Genomic DNA, 16,570 nt, shown 5'->3' with positions numbered 1-16,570 from the left:
ACATGTTCTATTTTTTTACGTCAGTTTTTCACTGACAGTAAAAAAAAAACTGCTGTGTGAATAACTCCATACACTACCATTGGTCTTAAAAAATTACATCACATGTCGTGTGCATGTAGCTTAATGAGGACACAACCTTTGCAGTTCGGACCCATGTACTTAAAGTGCACCTTTACTTTTAAAAAACTTTTGGGTGTGTCATATGGACCTATAAAAAGGTTTTGATAAATGGGAGTCAGAGCATCGAGACCCTGATCGCTAAAATGAAGAGTTAGAAGTGCTCGGGCACATTGCCGACCTCTCCTCGCTGATGGAAAAAAATTGAGGCCTTTCTACTGAGCCGGTCCTCAGTAGCGCCATCTTTAGAGATCAGTGGGTGTCTCAGCACTAAGTCCGCCACCAATCAAAACTTTTGATGTGATGTGTTTTTTTTTTACACACACACGGAGAGTGAAATATCACCAAAAGACCACGCCTTATCCAGATCAAATACTGTGACGCATTTCAGTTCTGCCATATATTATGCTGAGGCTCAGCGGCCATGAGCCATACAGTACATGCATATGTTCTGCTGAGACCATTGGCTGCCAGTGGTTCCTGGAGTGTCATGAAGTAGTGGGTACAGGAGTAATAGTGCTGGAACAACAGAGGAGTGCTTTTTGGTTTTAAAAAAAACCTCTTCAGGTGCTCAGTCATTTTTATATATGTCTTGGATAATCCCTTTAAGGGGGAACAAAAAACACAAATCTTAAAATAAACAAAATATTCTTGCTTCTACTAATTTCTCAATCTGCAGCATTTCCTGTATGATCTCGACATTATCTTAAACACAAGGGTGAAGCCCTTGCTGATCTGTTCCATCTCCTGAAGGTGAGCAACGGACGCGTGGGACTTATCAAAAGAGCAGGGCTTTTGTTGTCCTACTGCAGACAGGGGACAGTTGTCTTACAGAGGGACACTGGATTTTTCTATGCAATTAAAACTAGAAAATATATAAAAGGAGACAAAATCTGACAAAGGGAAAGAAGGCGATGAAGGGACACACTTCGGAGCTGTGTGTTTAGTGTTCCTTCCCGATATAGACAACGATACTAAGCCCGAGCCCAGTTATATAAACAGCTTGCACGTGTTTCATGCACACAAAGCCACTTCAGACAGCCTGTTATGCATGTCAGAAGTCATCCGGCAGAGAATTTATGATAAAGGGTGTGGCTGCAACCAAGGATTCACTAGTTTTGAGGTTTCATATAAAATGCCGGTTGGCCAACGCCTCTGAGAGAATGGCTCATGAAGGGTGTAGATAGAAACGCCTACAGGCTGAAACGTTCATTCGTTATTTCAGAACAGGCTATAGAATCAATTCCACACAGAACCAACCGCCAGAAAAATTCTGAAACAGTACAGCACTCTGAGCCGAAGCCCTGCTTTCAGACAATCAGGTAGAGGTGGCAGACATCGTTGTGCTCACACAAAGGCCTTGAGAAGTATTGAGGAAGGCCTCATTCACACATCCACGTCAAGACAAAAAGACATGTCTAAAAATGCATTGGGAAAAAAAAAACAAACAACTTCCTAAAATATATACTGCAAAACAAGCCACACTGGGGCAGATTTACTACTGAAAATGTGCAGGTTTTTTGGTGCAGAAAACTGGCGTGCGCGCATTCCTTCACATTTAATCTGTTTTACCCCAAGACCGGCAAGGCCTAAATGCACCTAACTGCACCAAAATTTTGGTGCATTTTTAAAGTAAAACTACAGAAATTTAGACTACACAGTATTTTTGGTGTACAGACACTTTTTCAGCACATAAGTCACATTATTGGCGCACAGGTCCATATGCCAGAATACTAAATTTGTCTGACAGACTGACTCGTATAGACAGTGAAAAAGAAATTCACTTCAATGGGGCCGCAAAAGATGCTGTCTGCATCCGTTGCTCCGTTTCATCACATGATCCATCATATGATCTTTTACCATGGTGATGGATCATGTGATGACCGGAATGACGTCACCACAGGTCCTTTTCCTGCAATCAGCAAAGAAGAAGACAGAAGAGAAGCCAGGCTGCGCAAGCAAGTGGATTAAGGGGAGTTTAATTATTATTTTTTTTAAAAATTTAACCCCTCCAGCACTATGTATTCTGTATTCAGAATGCTATTATTTTCCCTTATAACCATGTTATAAGGGAAAATAATAATGATCGGGTCCCCATCCCGATCGTCTCCTAGCAACCGTGCGTGAAAATCGCACCGCATCCGCACTTGCTTGCGATTTTCACGCAGCCCCATTCACTTCTATGGGGCCTGCGTTATGTGAAAAACGCACAAAGAGGAGCATGCTGCGATTTTCACGCAACGCACAAGTGATGCGTGAAAATCACCGCTCGTGTGCACAGCCCCATAGAAATTAATGGGTCAGAATTCAGTGCGGGTGCAATGCGTTCACCTGACACATTGCATCTGCGCGGAATACTCGCCCGTGTGAAAGGGGCCTTAGGCCTCATGCACACAGCCATGGCCGTATTGTGGCCCGCAAACAGCGGGTCCGCAATATGCGGGCACTGACCGCGTGCTCCCTGCATCATGGATGCGGACCCATTGAATAGGTCCGCAATCCAGAGCTGCGGTGGCATGGAAGCACTACGGAGTGCTTCTGTGGTGTTTCGGTCCGTGCATCCGCACCGCAAAAAAATAGAACAGAATAGAATCAGTTTTGCGGTGCAGCCGGATCACAAACACATTTGAGTTGAATGGGTCTCAATCAGTCCCGGCCGTCGCACATGCATTGGGGACGAGTTGTATTTTAATGGCTCTATTTTGGTGTACATACAATATATTGAAAATATTCGCATAAAAACATCGATTCGCATAAAAACTTTGTCTTAATACTGTACGGAACACGAGCTGTGTTAAAGATAATACAAACAGATCCGTTCTGAACGGATGCAGACGTTTGTATTATCCATGACGGATCCGCACCAAACGCGAGTGTGAAAGTAGCCTTGGGCCGAATGCACACGGCCGTGTTCCGCCGGGCTGGATTCCTGTTCAGAGCAGGAGCGCACGGCGTCATTGGTTGCTATGACGCCATGCGCTTCATGCCGCCGCTGCTGTACAGTAATACACTCGTATAGTGTACTACTGTAGTGCAGCGGCGGCATGAAGCGCACGGCGTCATAGCAACCAATGACGCCGTGCGCTCCTGCTCTGAACAGGAATCCAGCCCGGCATACGACGGACCGCTCTCGGCCGCGGAACACGGCCGTGTGCATTCGGCCTTACTCTGCCACTCAAGTGAATGGGCATACAGTACACCACCGACAGTGTGAAGTAAATGCAGTGCTCGCAAAAGCGCTGTGGTTCATTCAACCAGCTGATTGGTGGGAGTGCTGGGAGTTGGACCCCCACTGAGGAGAAGGCACCAATATCATGAAATCAGACAAGACCGCTTAAAGGGAATCTGTCACTGGGATTTTGTGTATAGAGCTGAGGACATAGGTTGCTAGATGGCCACTAGCACATCCGCAATACCCAGTCCCCATAGCTCTGTGTGCTTTTATTGTGTAAAAAAAACGATTTGATACATATGCAAATTAACCTGAGATGTGTCCTGTATGTGAGATGAGTCAGGGACAGGACTCATCTCGGGTTAATTTGCATTTGTATCAAATAGTTTTTTTTTACACAATAAAAGCACACAGAGCTATGGGGACTGGGTATTGCGGATGTGCTAGCGGCCATCTAGCAACCCGTGTCCTCAGCTCTATACACAAAATCCCGGTGACAGGTTCCCTTTAAGTTTTCCGTCTGGGTGCAATGCATGAAGCAAACGCATAGAACCTGGACTGAATCCTGAGCCACACATTTTTTATGCATCACTTCTGCATTCAAGAAAAATTGCAGCATGTTCTATAGTGTCCATTTTCCAAGTGGCCCTGGCTCCACAGAAACGAATAGGGCTTCAATGAAAAACAAATTGCATCCAGACTGAATGAGTTTTTCACTGATGGTTGTTAGGAGATGTAGATATCCTTCAGGTTTCATTTAATAAGTGTAAAAAAAAAAAAAAAAAAAAAAAAAACATTGCACCCGCGTGGAAAAAAAAAAAATGGAACACTGAACACAATCGCAGACAAAACTGACTGAATTTGCGTGCAAAACCATCAGTTTTTTACTGAACAGAATATGAGAGAATCCCTAATGCTTAGGTGCAAGAGGCCTAAGGGCACAATCACACGACCGTAATTCTGGGTCTGTTCCGCAATTTTGCAGAATGGATGCAGACCCCTTCATATCAATGGGGCTGCAAAAGATAGATGCGGTCAGCACACGGTGTGCTATCTGCATCTGTATGTCCATAACATGGCACCCGCAAAAATATAGAGCATATCCTATTCAGACGAGAATAGTCATTTCCTATATAGCAGTGGGCATGTGCAGTCCACAAAACGCTGAATGCACATGGCCAGTATCAGTGTTTTGCAGATCCGCTTTACAGGCGTGTAAATGCACCCTAAGGCCTCATACACACAGCAGTTGCCAGCCATGGCCTGTATTGCAGGCCGCAAACAGTGGGTCCGCAATACACAGGTAGCAGCCGTGTGTTCGCTGCATCATGGATGGATCCAGAAGGTGCATTGCGGAACGAAGGCACGGAACAACTACAGAGGGCTCCCGTCGGGTTTCTCTTTGTGCCTCCACACCGCAAAAAAAACAGCGGTGTAGACGGATGCCGGACCTATTCAAGCTGAATGGGTCTTGACCGATCGCAGCAGCCGCACGGATGATGCACGTGCAAACTGCGGTCCCCAATGCACGAAATGGCGGAGCAACGGCTGTGTACACCTGATCTCTGAGTAGGCTCCACTACTAGTTCAGGGCTCACGCCCATGAACATAGGGGTTCTGTGCCTGTATTATGGACTAGGGATCAACAGATTATCGGTTTTACCGATATTATCGGCCAATATTCAGGATTTATTGGTATCTATTTTGCCGATAACGAATCGGGAACAAGGATCACGCTGCTATCAGCACGATCCGTGTTCCCTCAGTAGCACAGGGGAGAAGGAAGCAGTCTCTCCCTCCCCCCTGTGCTGCTGCCACCAATGAGAGGAGAGAGAAGAGGAGGGGGAGGGACTGTGGTCACTGTGCCACCAATGATGTTAACTAACTCATTCAAATTCAACAGGAGGCGGGTGCTGGCTGCAGAATCCTATAGTCGCACCCGACCTCTATGACAATTAGCTGCCATCCGCGGCAGTTAACCCCTCAGGTGCGGCATGGGTTAACTGCCGCGGATGGCAGCTACTTGTCAGAGGTCGGGTGAGGTGCGACTATAGGATTCTGCAGCCAGCACCCGCCTCCTGTATATGCAGTCCCATGAACATAGGGGTTCTGTGCCTGTATGCTGTCCGCATCCGTTACATAGCCCCGCAAAAAAAAAATATATATAACATGTCCAATTCTTGTCCGTTTTACGGACAAGAATAGGCATTTTATACAATGGGCCGCCTGTTCCGTTCCGCAAATCTCGTAAGGCACACTGGCGGCTTCTGTGTTTTGCGGATTCGCTGTGCGCACAAAGCACAGAGAAGTAGGGAGAGTGTGAAGTCCTATTCACTCTAAGGCCTCATGCACATGACCGTTCAGTTTTTTTGCGGTCTGCAAATTGCGGATCTGAAAAAAACGGAAGCCGCCCATGTGCCTTCCGCAATTTGCGGAACGCAACAGGCGGCCCACTGTAGATATGCCTATTCTTGTCCGCAAAACGGACAAGAATAGGACATGCTATATTTTTTTTGTGGGTCCTCGGAACAGAGCAACGGATGCGGAAAGCACACGGAGTGCTGTCCGCATCTTTTGCGGCCCCATTGAAGTGAATGGGTCTGCACCCGAGCCGCAAAAACTGCGGCTCGGATGCAGATCAAAACCACGGTCGTGTGCATGAGACCTTTATCTTTTGCCTGATCAGTCAAAAAGACTGAACTGAAGACATCCTTATGCATCCGGAATGGATTAGGCTACTTTCACACTTGCGGCAGTGTGATCCGGCAGGCAGTTCAGTCGTCGGAACTGCCCGCCGGATCCACCGCTTACTGAAAGCATTTGAGACGTATCCGGATGCGGATCAGTCTCACAAATGCATTGCAAGGATGGATCCGTCTCTCCGCTTGTCATGCGGACAGACGGATCCGTCTTGTACATTTTTTCACATTTTTATCGGTCTGCGCATGCGCAGGCCGGAAGGACGGATCCGGCATTCTGAATGCCGGATCCGGCGCCAATACATTCCTATGGGAAAAAATGCCGGATCCGCCATTCAGGAAAGTCTTCAGTTTTTTTTCACCGGAGAGAAAACCGTAGCATGCTGCGATTTTCTCTTTTGCCTGATCAGTCAAAATGACTGAACTGAAGACATCCTGATGCAAACTGAACGGATTACTCTCCATTCAGAATGCATGGGGATAAAACTGATCAGTTATTTTCTGGTATAGAGCCCCTGTGATGGAACTCTATGCCGGAAAAGAAAAACGCAAGTGTGAAAGTACCGTTACAAATAATGATACGAAATACTGACAGTGTGAAAATGGGCTTAGGCCATTTTCACACTTTGCGGCAGTGTAATCCGGCAAGCAGTTCCGTCGTCAGAACTGCCCGCCGGATCCGCCGATCTGGATCTGACTGAAAGCATTTGTGAGACGCATCCGGATGCGGATCTCTCACACAAATGCATTGCGAGAACGGATCCGTCTTGTATCTTTTTTCACATTTTTACCGGTCTGCGACCGGCACTAATACATTCCTATGGGGAAAAATGCCGGATCTAGCATTCAGGCAAGTCTTCAGTTTTTTTTCGCCGGAGATAAAACCGTAGCATGCTACGGTTTTCTCTTTTGCCTGATCAGTCAAAATGACTGAACTGAAGACATCCTGAACGGATTACTCTCCATTCAGAATGTATGGGGATAAAACCATCAGTTCTTTCCGGTATAGAGCCCCTAGGACGGAACTCTATGCCGGAAAAGAAAAACGCTAGTGTGAAAGTAACCTTAGGTAGAGGTGCTTTTTAACTGGCGATAGCGAGTTTGCAGGTGTACTGTCGACAAATGCTGGACTTCCCATACAGAAGTCAGAGCTAGTTTATCATTGTCTACAGCGCTCCATGACAGTAAGTGACAATGATCAATCACATGATCGCTGCCACTTAACCGACCTATGATCCTCTTTATTGTAGGTAGCAAGGTCACGTTATCCCCTGGAATCAGAGAAAACTATCTAAATAAACAGTAAAAGGAACAAAGAGTTCAAACTTTTTTCATTGCCGATAGAAAAAAAAAAAACACACCATCCAGTGTGAAAGCAAAATTATGCATATTTTTTGAGTAGCGACTATTATTCCGACCCGATTTTGATGCAGTTTTTCGTTCAGCTTTTAGCGCAGATTTTGTATGGACACTTCGAGACATGTTGCTTCTGCTGACTTCATGTGACCTTATGAAATACATTTTAAATACATAAGGGAATCAACAAGGTGAAAGAGGAGAGAATATTTAAAAGAAGATAAACTGCTACAAGAGGACACAGTTTTAAATTAGAGGGGCAAAGGTTTAAAAGTAATATCAGGAAGTATTACTTTACTGAGAGAGTAGTGGATGCATGGAATAGCCTTCCTGCAGAAGTGGTAGCTGCAAATACAGTGAAGGAGTTTAGGCATGCATGGGATAGGCATAAGGCCATCCTTCATATAAGATAGGGCCAGGGACTATCCATAGTATTTAGTATATTGGGCAGACTGGATGGGCCAAATGGTTCTTATCTGCCGACACATTCTATGTTTCTATTTTGTGACAAAAAAAAACCCTAAAACACACACACACACAGTCAAGTTTATTTCCTATTAAAAAAAAGTCAATAAGTAAACGGTTGGCGTTTTGAATGTGGATTTAGAAGCAGAAAACTACAGTTTTTCCGCTGCCGAGGCAGATTTTAGCTGTGTGAACGTGCCCTGAAAAAAAAAATTCTAAGGGGACTTGAGCAAATTTATCAGTAGAACAGCAGGATGAATGAAATGCACCAAGGGTGTCAAAACAAAGTACATTGAAAACCTGCACCGTATGTCAAAATCAGCATTGATTCAGTGTGAACGGATCCTTAGGCCAACTTCACATCAGCGAGTTCTACATCTGGATTCACTGTGCTTTGCGAAACGGACAGCGTCTGGTGTTCATCCTGACCCAAATTGCTATTCGGAATTAGTGACTTTTAAAAATACCTTTATTTTGTTATAGTGCGGGTATAGGTATGTTCATACCAAAAAGGTGTACTACAATTTCAAAAGGATTATATATAAATTTCTTTTGACAGGGGAGTAGTGACCCCTGGCTAACACATATGCTAGTGATACAAAAAACTGTCAATAGACTAAGGCGGATCGAGGATCAAATCAAAAAATAGTACACGGTCTGAGGAGGGCAGGGCAGACAGGATGCTTACCCTAAAAGCCCTAAAAACTGCTCAGCCCAGGGTAACCCCCTGATGGTGGAGGTTCCCTGTCCCCGAACCTAGGACTGTCAAATCCCTAGATTAACCCTGACCAGGAAAAAATAATAGATATACAATGACAGTATCAAAAAATAAATAAATATATACCGGAGGGGACCGGTGGTTCAGATGATCAGGGTCACCACCTCTCCTCTCCGAAATTCAAAAATAAATACAAACAAGTGAGTGGAAGGGGGTCCAGATGCTCGGGGGATCACCATTCCACTCCAATACACAGTACGCACGTTTTAAAATATGCACATCTTATAACACAGACCTCAACGCGTTTCACCTGTATACAATCAGGCTCATCAGGAGGTAGGTAGACATTTGGACAAAGTCCAGCAAAGATGTAGATGTGACCAATGATACAAAGATGACAATATAATTGAACCGATACTTAGCTATAGATGATCAATGGAGGGAGCGTAGATATAACATTACCAGAAGGCAAGATAACTACATCAACACGTGATACATAGTGCTGGTGCTGGCCAAAACTCCCCCAGTAGCCTGCTTTGGGCCTCCGGTATATATTTATTTATTTTTTGATACTGTCATTGTATATCTATTATTTTTTCCTGGTCAGGGTTAATCTAGGGATTTGACAGTCCTAGGTTCGGGGACAGGGAACCTCCACCATCAGGGGGTTACCCTGGGCTGAGCAGTTTTTAGGGCTTTTAGGGTAAGCATCCTGTCTGCCCTGCCCTCCTCAGACCGTGTACTATTTTTTGATTTGATCCTCGATCCGCCTTAGTCTATTGACAGTTTTTTGTATCACTAGCATATGTGTTAGCCAGGGGTCACTACTCCCCTGTCAAAAGAAATTTATATATAATCCTTTTGAAATTGTAGTACACCTTTTTGGTATGAACATACCTATACCCGCACTATAACAAAATAAAGGTATTTTTAAAAGTCACTAATTCCGAATAGCAATTTATGTTAAACCCTTGTGATAAATTGATCCAATAAAAATCTAATTATTAGGCAATTATTGTTCATCCTGACCCATTCATTTCAATGGGTATATGCACATGAGCATTGTTTTTCACTGATCAGAATTGCATTCAGGAAAACAAAAAAACCAGACAGCATGTTCTATTATCCGCTTTTTACGCAGCCCCTGCCCGATAGAAATAAAGGTGCCACATAAAAAGAGGCATCCGGATGCAATGCTGATTACTGATGGTTGTTAGGAGAGGCTGCGTTATTCTTCACATACGTGAACAACAGATGCAGAATGGATGCAATCCAGGCGGAAAAACAAAAGCACTCAACGCCATCGCAGAAAAAAAAAATATAATAATAATAATAATAATAATAATAATAATAATAATAATAATAATAAAACTTGTGCGCCAAACAATCAGTTTTTCACTGAACCGACCCCGATTAATTCCGTATCAGGCTACATACTTTCACACTAGCGTTTTTACTGGATCCGTCAGGGTGCGGTAAAAACGCTTCCGTTACTGATAATACAACTATCTGTTATGATAGGGTCCGGTTGTATTATCTGTAATATACCCATGACAGATCCGTCATGAACTTAATTGAAAGTTAATGGAGGACGGATCCGTTTTCTATTGTGTCAGAGAAAACGGATCCGTCCCCATTGACTTGCATTCCCAGGACGGAAAGCAAAATACAACATGTTGCAGTTTGCTCTCTGGTCTGGGAACACAACTAAACGGAACGGAATGCATTTTGGATCATTCCGTTCTGTTTCTATTGACAATGAATGGGGACAAAACGGAAGCGTTTTTTTTTTCACTGATCCGTTGTTCCGTATCGGAGGTTTTTTCTCTCTGATTTAAGTCCACTTCCGTTCGGTTAGTGCACAAAACATATCCGTATGGTTTCCGTATTTGATCCATTTTCTGCGGATCGTATACAGAAACAGTAACTTATTAATCACCAAACACATAAGCAATATGAGCTGGGCATAGCATTTCTACAGTATGGATCCGCAAAATACGGATGTGTTCCGTATTTTTTGCGGACCCATTGACTTCAATGGGGCCTCGGACCATGATTTGCGGACAATAGGACAGGCACAACTTTTTTGCGGAACGGAAACGGAATGCACACGGAGTAACTTCTGTATTTTCTACACCCCTATTGAAGTGAATGGTTCCGCATACGGTCCGCGGAAAGAAAATACGTTTGTGTGCATGAGCCCTTATACAACCATTTTCTATTTAGAACAAGCTAATTCACTTGAACAGAAGCGCTGCAGTAACCAGGTTCGGACACTACGCCGCGGACGGAGCCGTATAGTTCATGAAGACTGATCCGATATTGATGACCTGTCCTAAGGAAACCCCCTTAAAAAGGGTTTGTTCGTTTTCTGATACTGATGACCTATCCTTAGGGTCCACAAAACACGCGTTTTGCGGATCCACAAAACACGGACACGGCAATGTGCGTTCCGCATTTTGCGGACCGCACATCGCCGGCACTAATAGAATATGCCTATTTTTGTCCGCAATTGCGGACAAGAATAGGACATGTTCTATTTTTTTCAGAAACGGAATTGCAGATCCAGGCAGCACATCGTGCTGCCCCATAGAAATTAATAGGTCCGCAATTCCGTTCCGCAAAATGCGGAAAGAAATTGCGGACGTGTGAATGGAGCCTTAAGGAAGAAGCAGTTATGTGTGTGCCCCACAGATCTGAATATCGGAAACGGAACAACCACTTTAATAAATACGGAGTATTTTTGTGACTGTTCAGTAATCCCATAATCCATACAAATCATTCTCCAAAGGAAAGGGGAATATCAATTGATCATCTTTCCTTAAGATAGTCCATCAATAAGTGCTCACTGTGGGGGTCCGATGAAGAGTAGAAAGAAGGGGCAGCAAGCGCTTCAGCCTATTCAATATTGTCCAATACACTTGGCCATCAGATATTCCTGGAAAACCCCTTTGTTTGCAGGACTTCTTTGGAATAGTCTCTGTAGTACATGGTTTGTACCACAAAAGCTGTAGTCCCTGAAGAACTTGGGTCACCATACGGTTATGGAAGGAGGTGGGACGATTGCTCCTGCCACATGCGGTCAGCTAGACTTAGCCTTTTGTGAGAGAAAATGACTTCTGATGAGCAGGTCTATTCATTAGACTACGTGGTGGACAGACGAGGAGAGTATGGCTTTTATCCTATGACTTCACCCAGAGTACGTGGAATGTCCTCAGTGACTGACCTCTCGGGATCTGACTCAGGTGGCTGGCATGGCATGTATTTGTCAGTTTCATAAGTTTTGCTCTTGAGCCGTGTAGGTGCACATTACATCACTGGAGGGATGGTCTTGAACATTCCTGGTTGTCCTTGTATCTCCCAGTATGTAGAAGTAAAAACACGTTGATGAATAATCCTGACGCGTTCTGGAGCGTCAGCGCTGTGCACTGTAGGAATGCTGCCCGGCTGTGAATCAGGATGGCCCGTCATATTTGTATAGGTTTAAGTAACTGGCACGCTGTCCTTTGTGACGCATAGTCTTAAGCTTGGACGTTGGGAACATGCTCAGGCAATCAAACGTCTGTAGGTTTCGTTAATCCTGTGAGGTAGAATACAGTTTGCTCTGCACATTGTTAGCAAACATGGGGTTAAACTATGTGCCCCTGCCATAGCTAATTAGATTTATAACCATCCCTTTACATTGGACTATCACTTAGATGTTGGCCTGACAAGAGCATTATAGGTGGACATTTACCAAAACTGGTGGAAAGGAAAACTGGTTTAGTTGCCCATAGCAACCAGATTCCACCTTTCAATTTTCAGAGCTCCTTTGGAAAATGAAAAAAAGATGGAATCCTATTGGTTGCTATGGGCAACTAAACCAGTTTTCCTTTGCACCAGTGCTGATAAATCGCACGACTTAGATGAACGTCGCCCAAACTGGCCAACCATCTAATGAGTATAGGGCCTCCTGACTCTCCCCTGATGGCAGGGGTCAGGCATGTTCTATGTTAACGTCATGGCAGTGGCTTATTTCATTCTCCCAGTTGTTCGGGCAAACGGAGCGGGCTAGTGTATTGGGGGGGGAGGGGGGGTGTGTGGAAACCGGCAGCTGAATGAGGGTTTCTCTAACCACTATGGCCAACCTTAGGCTCAGGTCCTCTTACTTATATTAATGACGGATCTTCAGGATAGATTGGCGGGACAGTGACTCCCAGCAACCCCATCGATCAGCTGTTTGAAGGGATCGCAACACTAGTGAGCATCGCTTCCTCTTCCTTGTTTACCTGCGCGTCGTCTCCTTCGTATCGGCAGCGCAGTGTAATTACAACTGCTCCGTCCCATCCTGCGAGGACAGTACACTAGTCCCACCGTCTGCAGGAACTCACTGCGTCACAAATCACTACGATGCAATGAGTCGCCGGCGGTCTGGAAGATGCGGCCAACACACGGGCCTTGATCGCTTATCCACCAGATAGTTGATAAATATCTTCTTCTTGCAGGGCATCTGATGTTGGGACCCCCTTAACCTGAGAAACAGGGTAGTGTGCATGCCAGTCCACTTCTCTGCTGCTGTAAATACTTTTCGTGGGATAACCCCTTTAAGCCCATCAGCGCCACTTCACACAGCCCACCCGAGGGCACAAGCCTGGATTGTATACGACCAACCTTCCAAATAAATTCCAGCGACAAACGTACGATCCGATCAGCGACATGATGTAATAAGATGACATCACTGAACATAACCAACCAGCGAAATCCCAGTGTGTATCACCCGGGCATGGCGATACAGCGGCTAACAGCAAAGGGAAAAATATTTATTTCAAATGCAACTTTTTCACAATAAGCAAGAAAACTGCCATAAAAATAAAAAAAAAAAACACACACACACACACACACACACACACACACACACACCACTGAAAAATTCATATCTAAATCAGGTAATCTGTATAACACCCCCCCAATGTAAGCCAATATTCTACCCGATCCTGAGCAGAAAGGGTTAACCCTCCACACCAGCAGTTTACCTCAGAACCAGCCCAGGCACATAGCCTTCCCGTCACTGGTCTGCGGCTCGCCAGGTGTTGTGAGAGCAGAACTCCCAAGCGTTCTGGCCCACGCTGGGGGTCGTAGTTCTCTAACAGCTGGAGACCAACAGGTGAAATGACAGAGACCCGAGGGGCTATGCCCAGCACTGACCGTGGTAGTCGGCAGGCGCCTTCTTGGTCCCCTGAGGCAGGATCCAGGGTGGGGTGTCGGCGTACAGGGAGTTGTTGTTGACGTTCTTCTTCCCGAATAGCTTGTTGAGAGTCCCCTTCTTCATGGTGGAGAGAGTGTCCTCCTCAGCAGGTCATGTCTCCTCAGCGGTCGCAGGCAGGAGGAAATGAAGCTCGCAGCCACCTTTCCAGCAGGTAAATAGCTCGTTCCTGTTGGTTGAGGACATGATTTGCCTGTACCTGACCCCACCCTCCTCATAAACCGCACTAGTCACATTCCTGCTCTCACCTGCAGGGCTCAGCCCAGATCTAACCTCCCTGCCACCATGGGGTTAAACATTAATTCCCAGCTCACATTCATCTACAGGGCTGATCACCCAGCTTTCCCTTCAGCAGAGAGAAGGACACCATGCTCTGCTATTCCAGTAATGTGCTAGACTTGGGGAAAGGTAGTGTACTTTCACACCAGCGTTATTCTTTTCCGGTAAGGAGTTCCGTCCTAGGGGCTCAATACCGGATAAAAACGGATCCGTTTTATCCTAATGCATTCTGAATGGAGAGCAATCCGTTCAGGATGCATCAGTCCCTCTTACGATTTTTGGCCAGAGAAAATACCGCAGCTTGCTCTCCGGCCAAATATCCTGAACACTTGCTGGAATGCCGGATCCAGTATTAATTTCCATTGAAATTCGTTTTTCCAGATGACAACCGGAAAGACGGATACGGTATTACAATGCATTTGTATTGCAATGCGGATCCGGATCTGTCTCACAAATGCATCCGTTTGCGTCAGGATTGCCGGATCCAGCAGGCAGTTCTGGTGCCGGAATTCTCTGCCGCAAGTGTGAAAGTAGCCTTAGGTGACAGTTGGAACCACTGAATAAGTACAAAGTAAAGAATTTAAAAAAAAAAAAATTTTTAGGCTATTTTCACACTTGCGGCAATGTGATCCGGCGGTCTGGATGTGACTGAAAGCATTTGTCTCACAAATGCATTGCAAGAACGGATCCGTCTCTCCGCTTGTCATGCGTCTTGTATCTTTTTTCAAATTTTTACCGGTCTGCGCAGGACGGATCCGGCACTCCGGTATTTTGAATGCCGGATCCGGCACTAATACCTTCCTATGGAAAAAAAATTCCGGCATTCCGGCAAGTCTTCAGTTTTTTTTCGCCGGAGATAAAACCGTAGCATGCTGCGGTTTTCTCTTTTGCCTGATCAGTCAAAACGACTGAACTGAAGACATCCTGATGCATCCTGAACGGATTACTCTCCATTCAGAATGCATGGGGATATGCCTGATCAGTTCTTTTCCGATATAGAGCCCCTGTGACGGAACTCTATGCCGGAAAAGAAAAACGCTAGTGTGAAAGTACCCTTAGGCCTCTTTCACACTTGCGTTGTCCGGATCCGGCGTGCACTCCACTTGCCAGAATTACACTCCGGATCCGGAAAAACGCAAGTGTACTGAAAGCATTTGAAGACGGAACCGTCTTCAAAATGCTTTCAGTGTTACTATGGCACCCAGGACTCTATTAAAGTCCTGGTTGCCATAGTAGGAGCGGGGGAGCGGTATACTTACAGTCCGTGCGGCTCCCGGGGGCGCTCCAGAATGACGTCAGAGCGCCCCATGCGCATGGATGACGTGTCCAATGCGATCACATGATCCATGCGCTTGGGGCGCCCTGACGTCACTCTGGAGCGCCCGGGGAGCCGCACGGACGGCAAGTACACTGTACAATGGGCATTAATTCCGGATCCGGCCTTGCGGCAAGTGTTCCGGATTTTTGGCCGGAGCAAAAAGCGCAGCATGCTGCGGTATTTTCTCCGGCCAAAAAACGTTCCGTTCCGGAACTGAAGACATCCTGATACATCCTGAACGGATTTCTCTCCATTCAGAATGCATGGGGATAATCCTGATCAGGATTCTTCCGGCATAGAGCCCCGACGACGGAACTCTATGCCGGAAGACAAGAATGCAGGTGTGAAAGAGCCCTAAGGCTACTTTCACACTAGCGGCACGGACCTCCGGCAGGCTGTTCCGTCGTGTGAACAGCCTGTCGGATCTGTCCTGCCGCTAGTGACCGCTAGTGCCTTGACTATAATGGGGGCGGGGTTCCAGCGAGGCACAGCAAGAGGCTGCCGGAATAAATGTCGTAGTTTTATTCCGGCAGCCTCTCGGCGGAACTCCGCCCCCGCCCCCATTATAGTCAGTGGGGACGGAGTGGCAGTCCGGAGGCACACGGTCACTAGCGGCAGGACGGATACGGCAGGCTGTTCACCCAACGGAACAGCCTGCCGGAGGTCCGTGCCGCTAGTGTGAAAGTGGCCTTAGTTATTAAAGGGGGGGATCTAGCTGCAAGGTATTTAAAGGGGCTTTTCCCATAATCATAATTCACAGGGTAATAGATGTCAGATAGCTAGGGATTAGTGTTGAGCGAACTTGTGTTTCAAGTTCGTCATACAAGGTTCGTGTTATCTAAGAATTCCGTTATTCGCACAAAACTTTGTTCCAATACTGTATGGAGCAGGAGTTCCGTACAGTATTAGAATGTATTGGCTCCAATGAGCCGAAGTTATTACTTCACGAAGTCTCGCGAGACCGCGCAATAACTTCATAAATGAATTTGTACTGTCAAAAAACATTTCCCGAACTCAGGTTCGGTTCCAAGTGGTACTTTGGAACCGAACCCGAGTTCGGGAAATGTTTTTTTACAGTTTAACTCAATTTCTGCAGTTATTATGCGAAGTATCTTGAGACTTCGTAAAGTAATAACTTCGGCTCATCTGAGCCAATACATTCTAATACTGTACGGAGCTCCCGCTCCATACAGTATTAGAACAA

At 45.7% G+C, this 16,570-nt stretch overlaps 1 protein-coding gene across 1 annotated transcript in view; it reads right to left on the bottom strand.

The window, feature by feature from the left end:
- The window catches only part of C3H6orf132 (chromosome 3 C6orf132 homolog), a 38,043-nt gene extending 24,066 nt beyond the window's left edge, over window positions 1-13,977 (bottom strand). Inside the window, exon 1 of the mRNA XM_040424026.1 lies at window positions 13,712-13,977. Within this exon, the coding sequence (XP_040279960.1) occupies window positions 13,712-13,835 (124 nt within the window). The 5' untranslated portion in view covers window positions 13,836-13,977. The remainder of the gene's footprint in view (window positions 1-13,711) is intronic.
- Between the last annotated feature and the right edge of the window lie 2,593 nt (window positions 13,978-16,570).

This window comes from Bufo bufo, chromosome 3, assembly GCF_905171765.1.
Source record: "Bufo bufo chromosome 3, aBufBuf1.1, whole genome shotgun sequence".
NCBI classification, from domain to species: Eukaryota; Metazoa; Chordata; class Amphibia; order Anura; family Bufonidae; genus Bufo; species Bufo bufo.
Note: the sequence above shows the minus strand (reverse complement) of the source record. Positions and strands in the feature narration are given on the sequence as shown.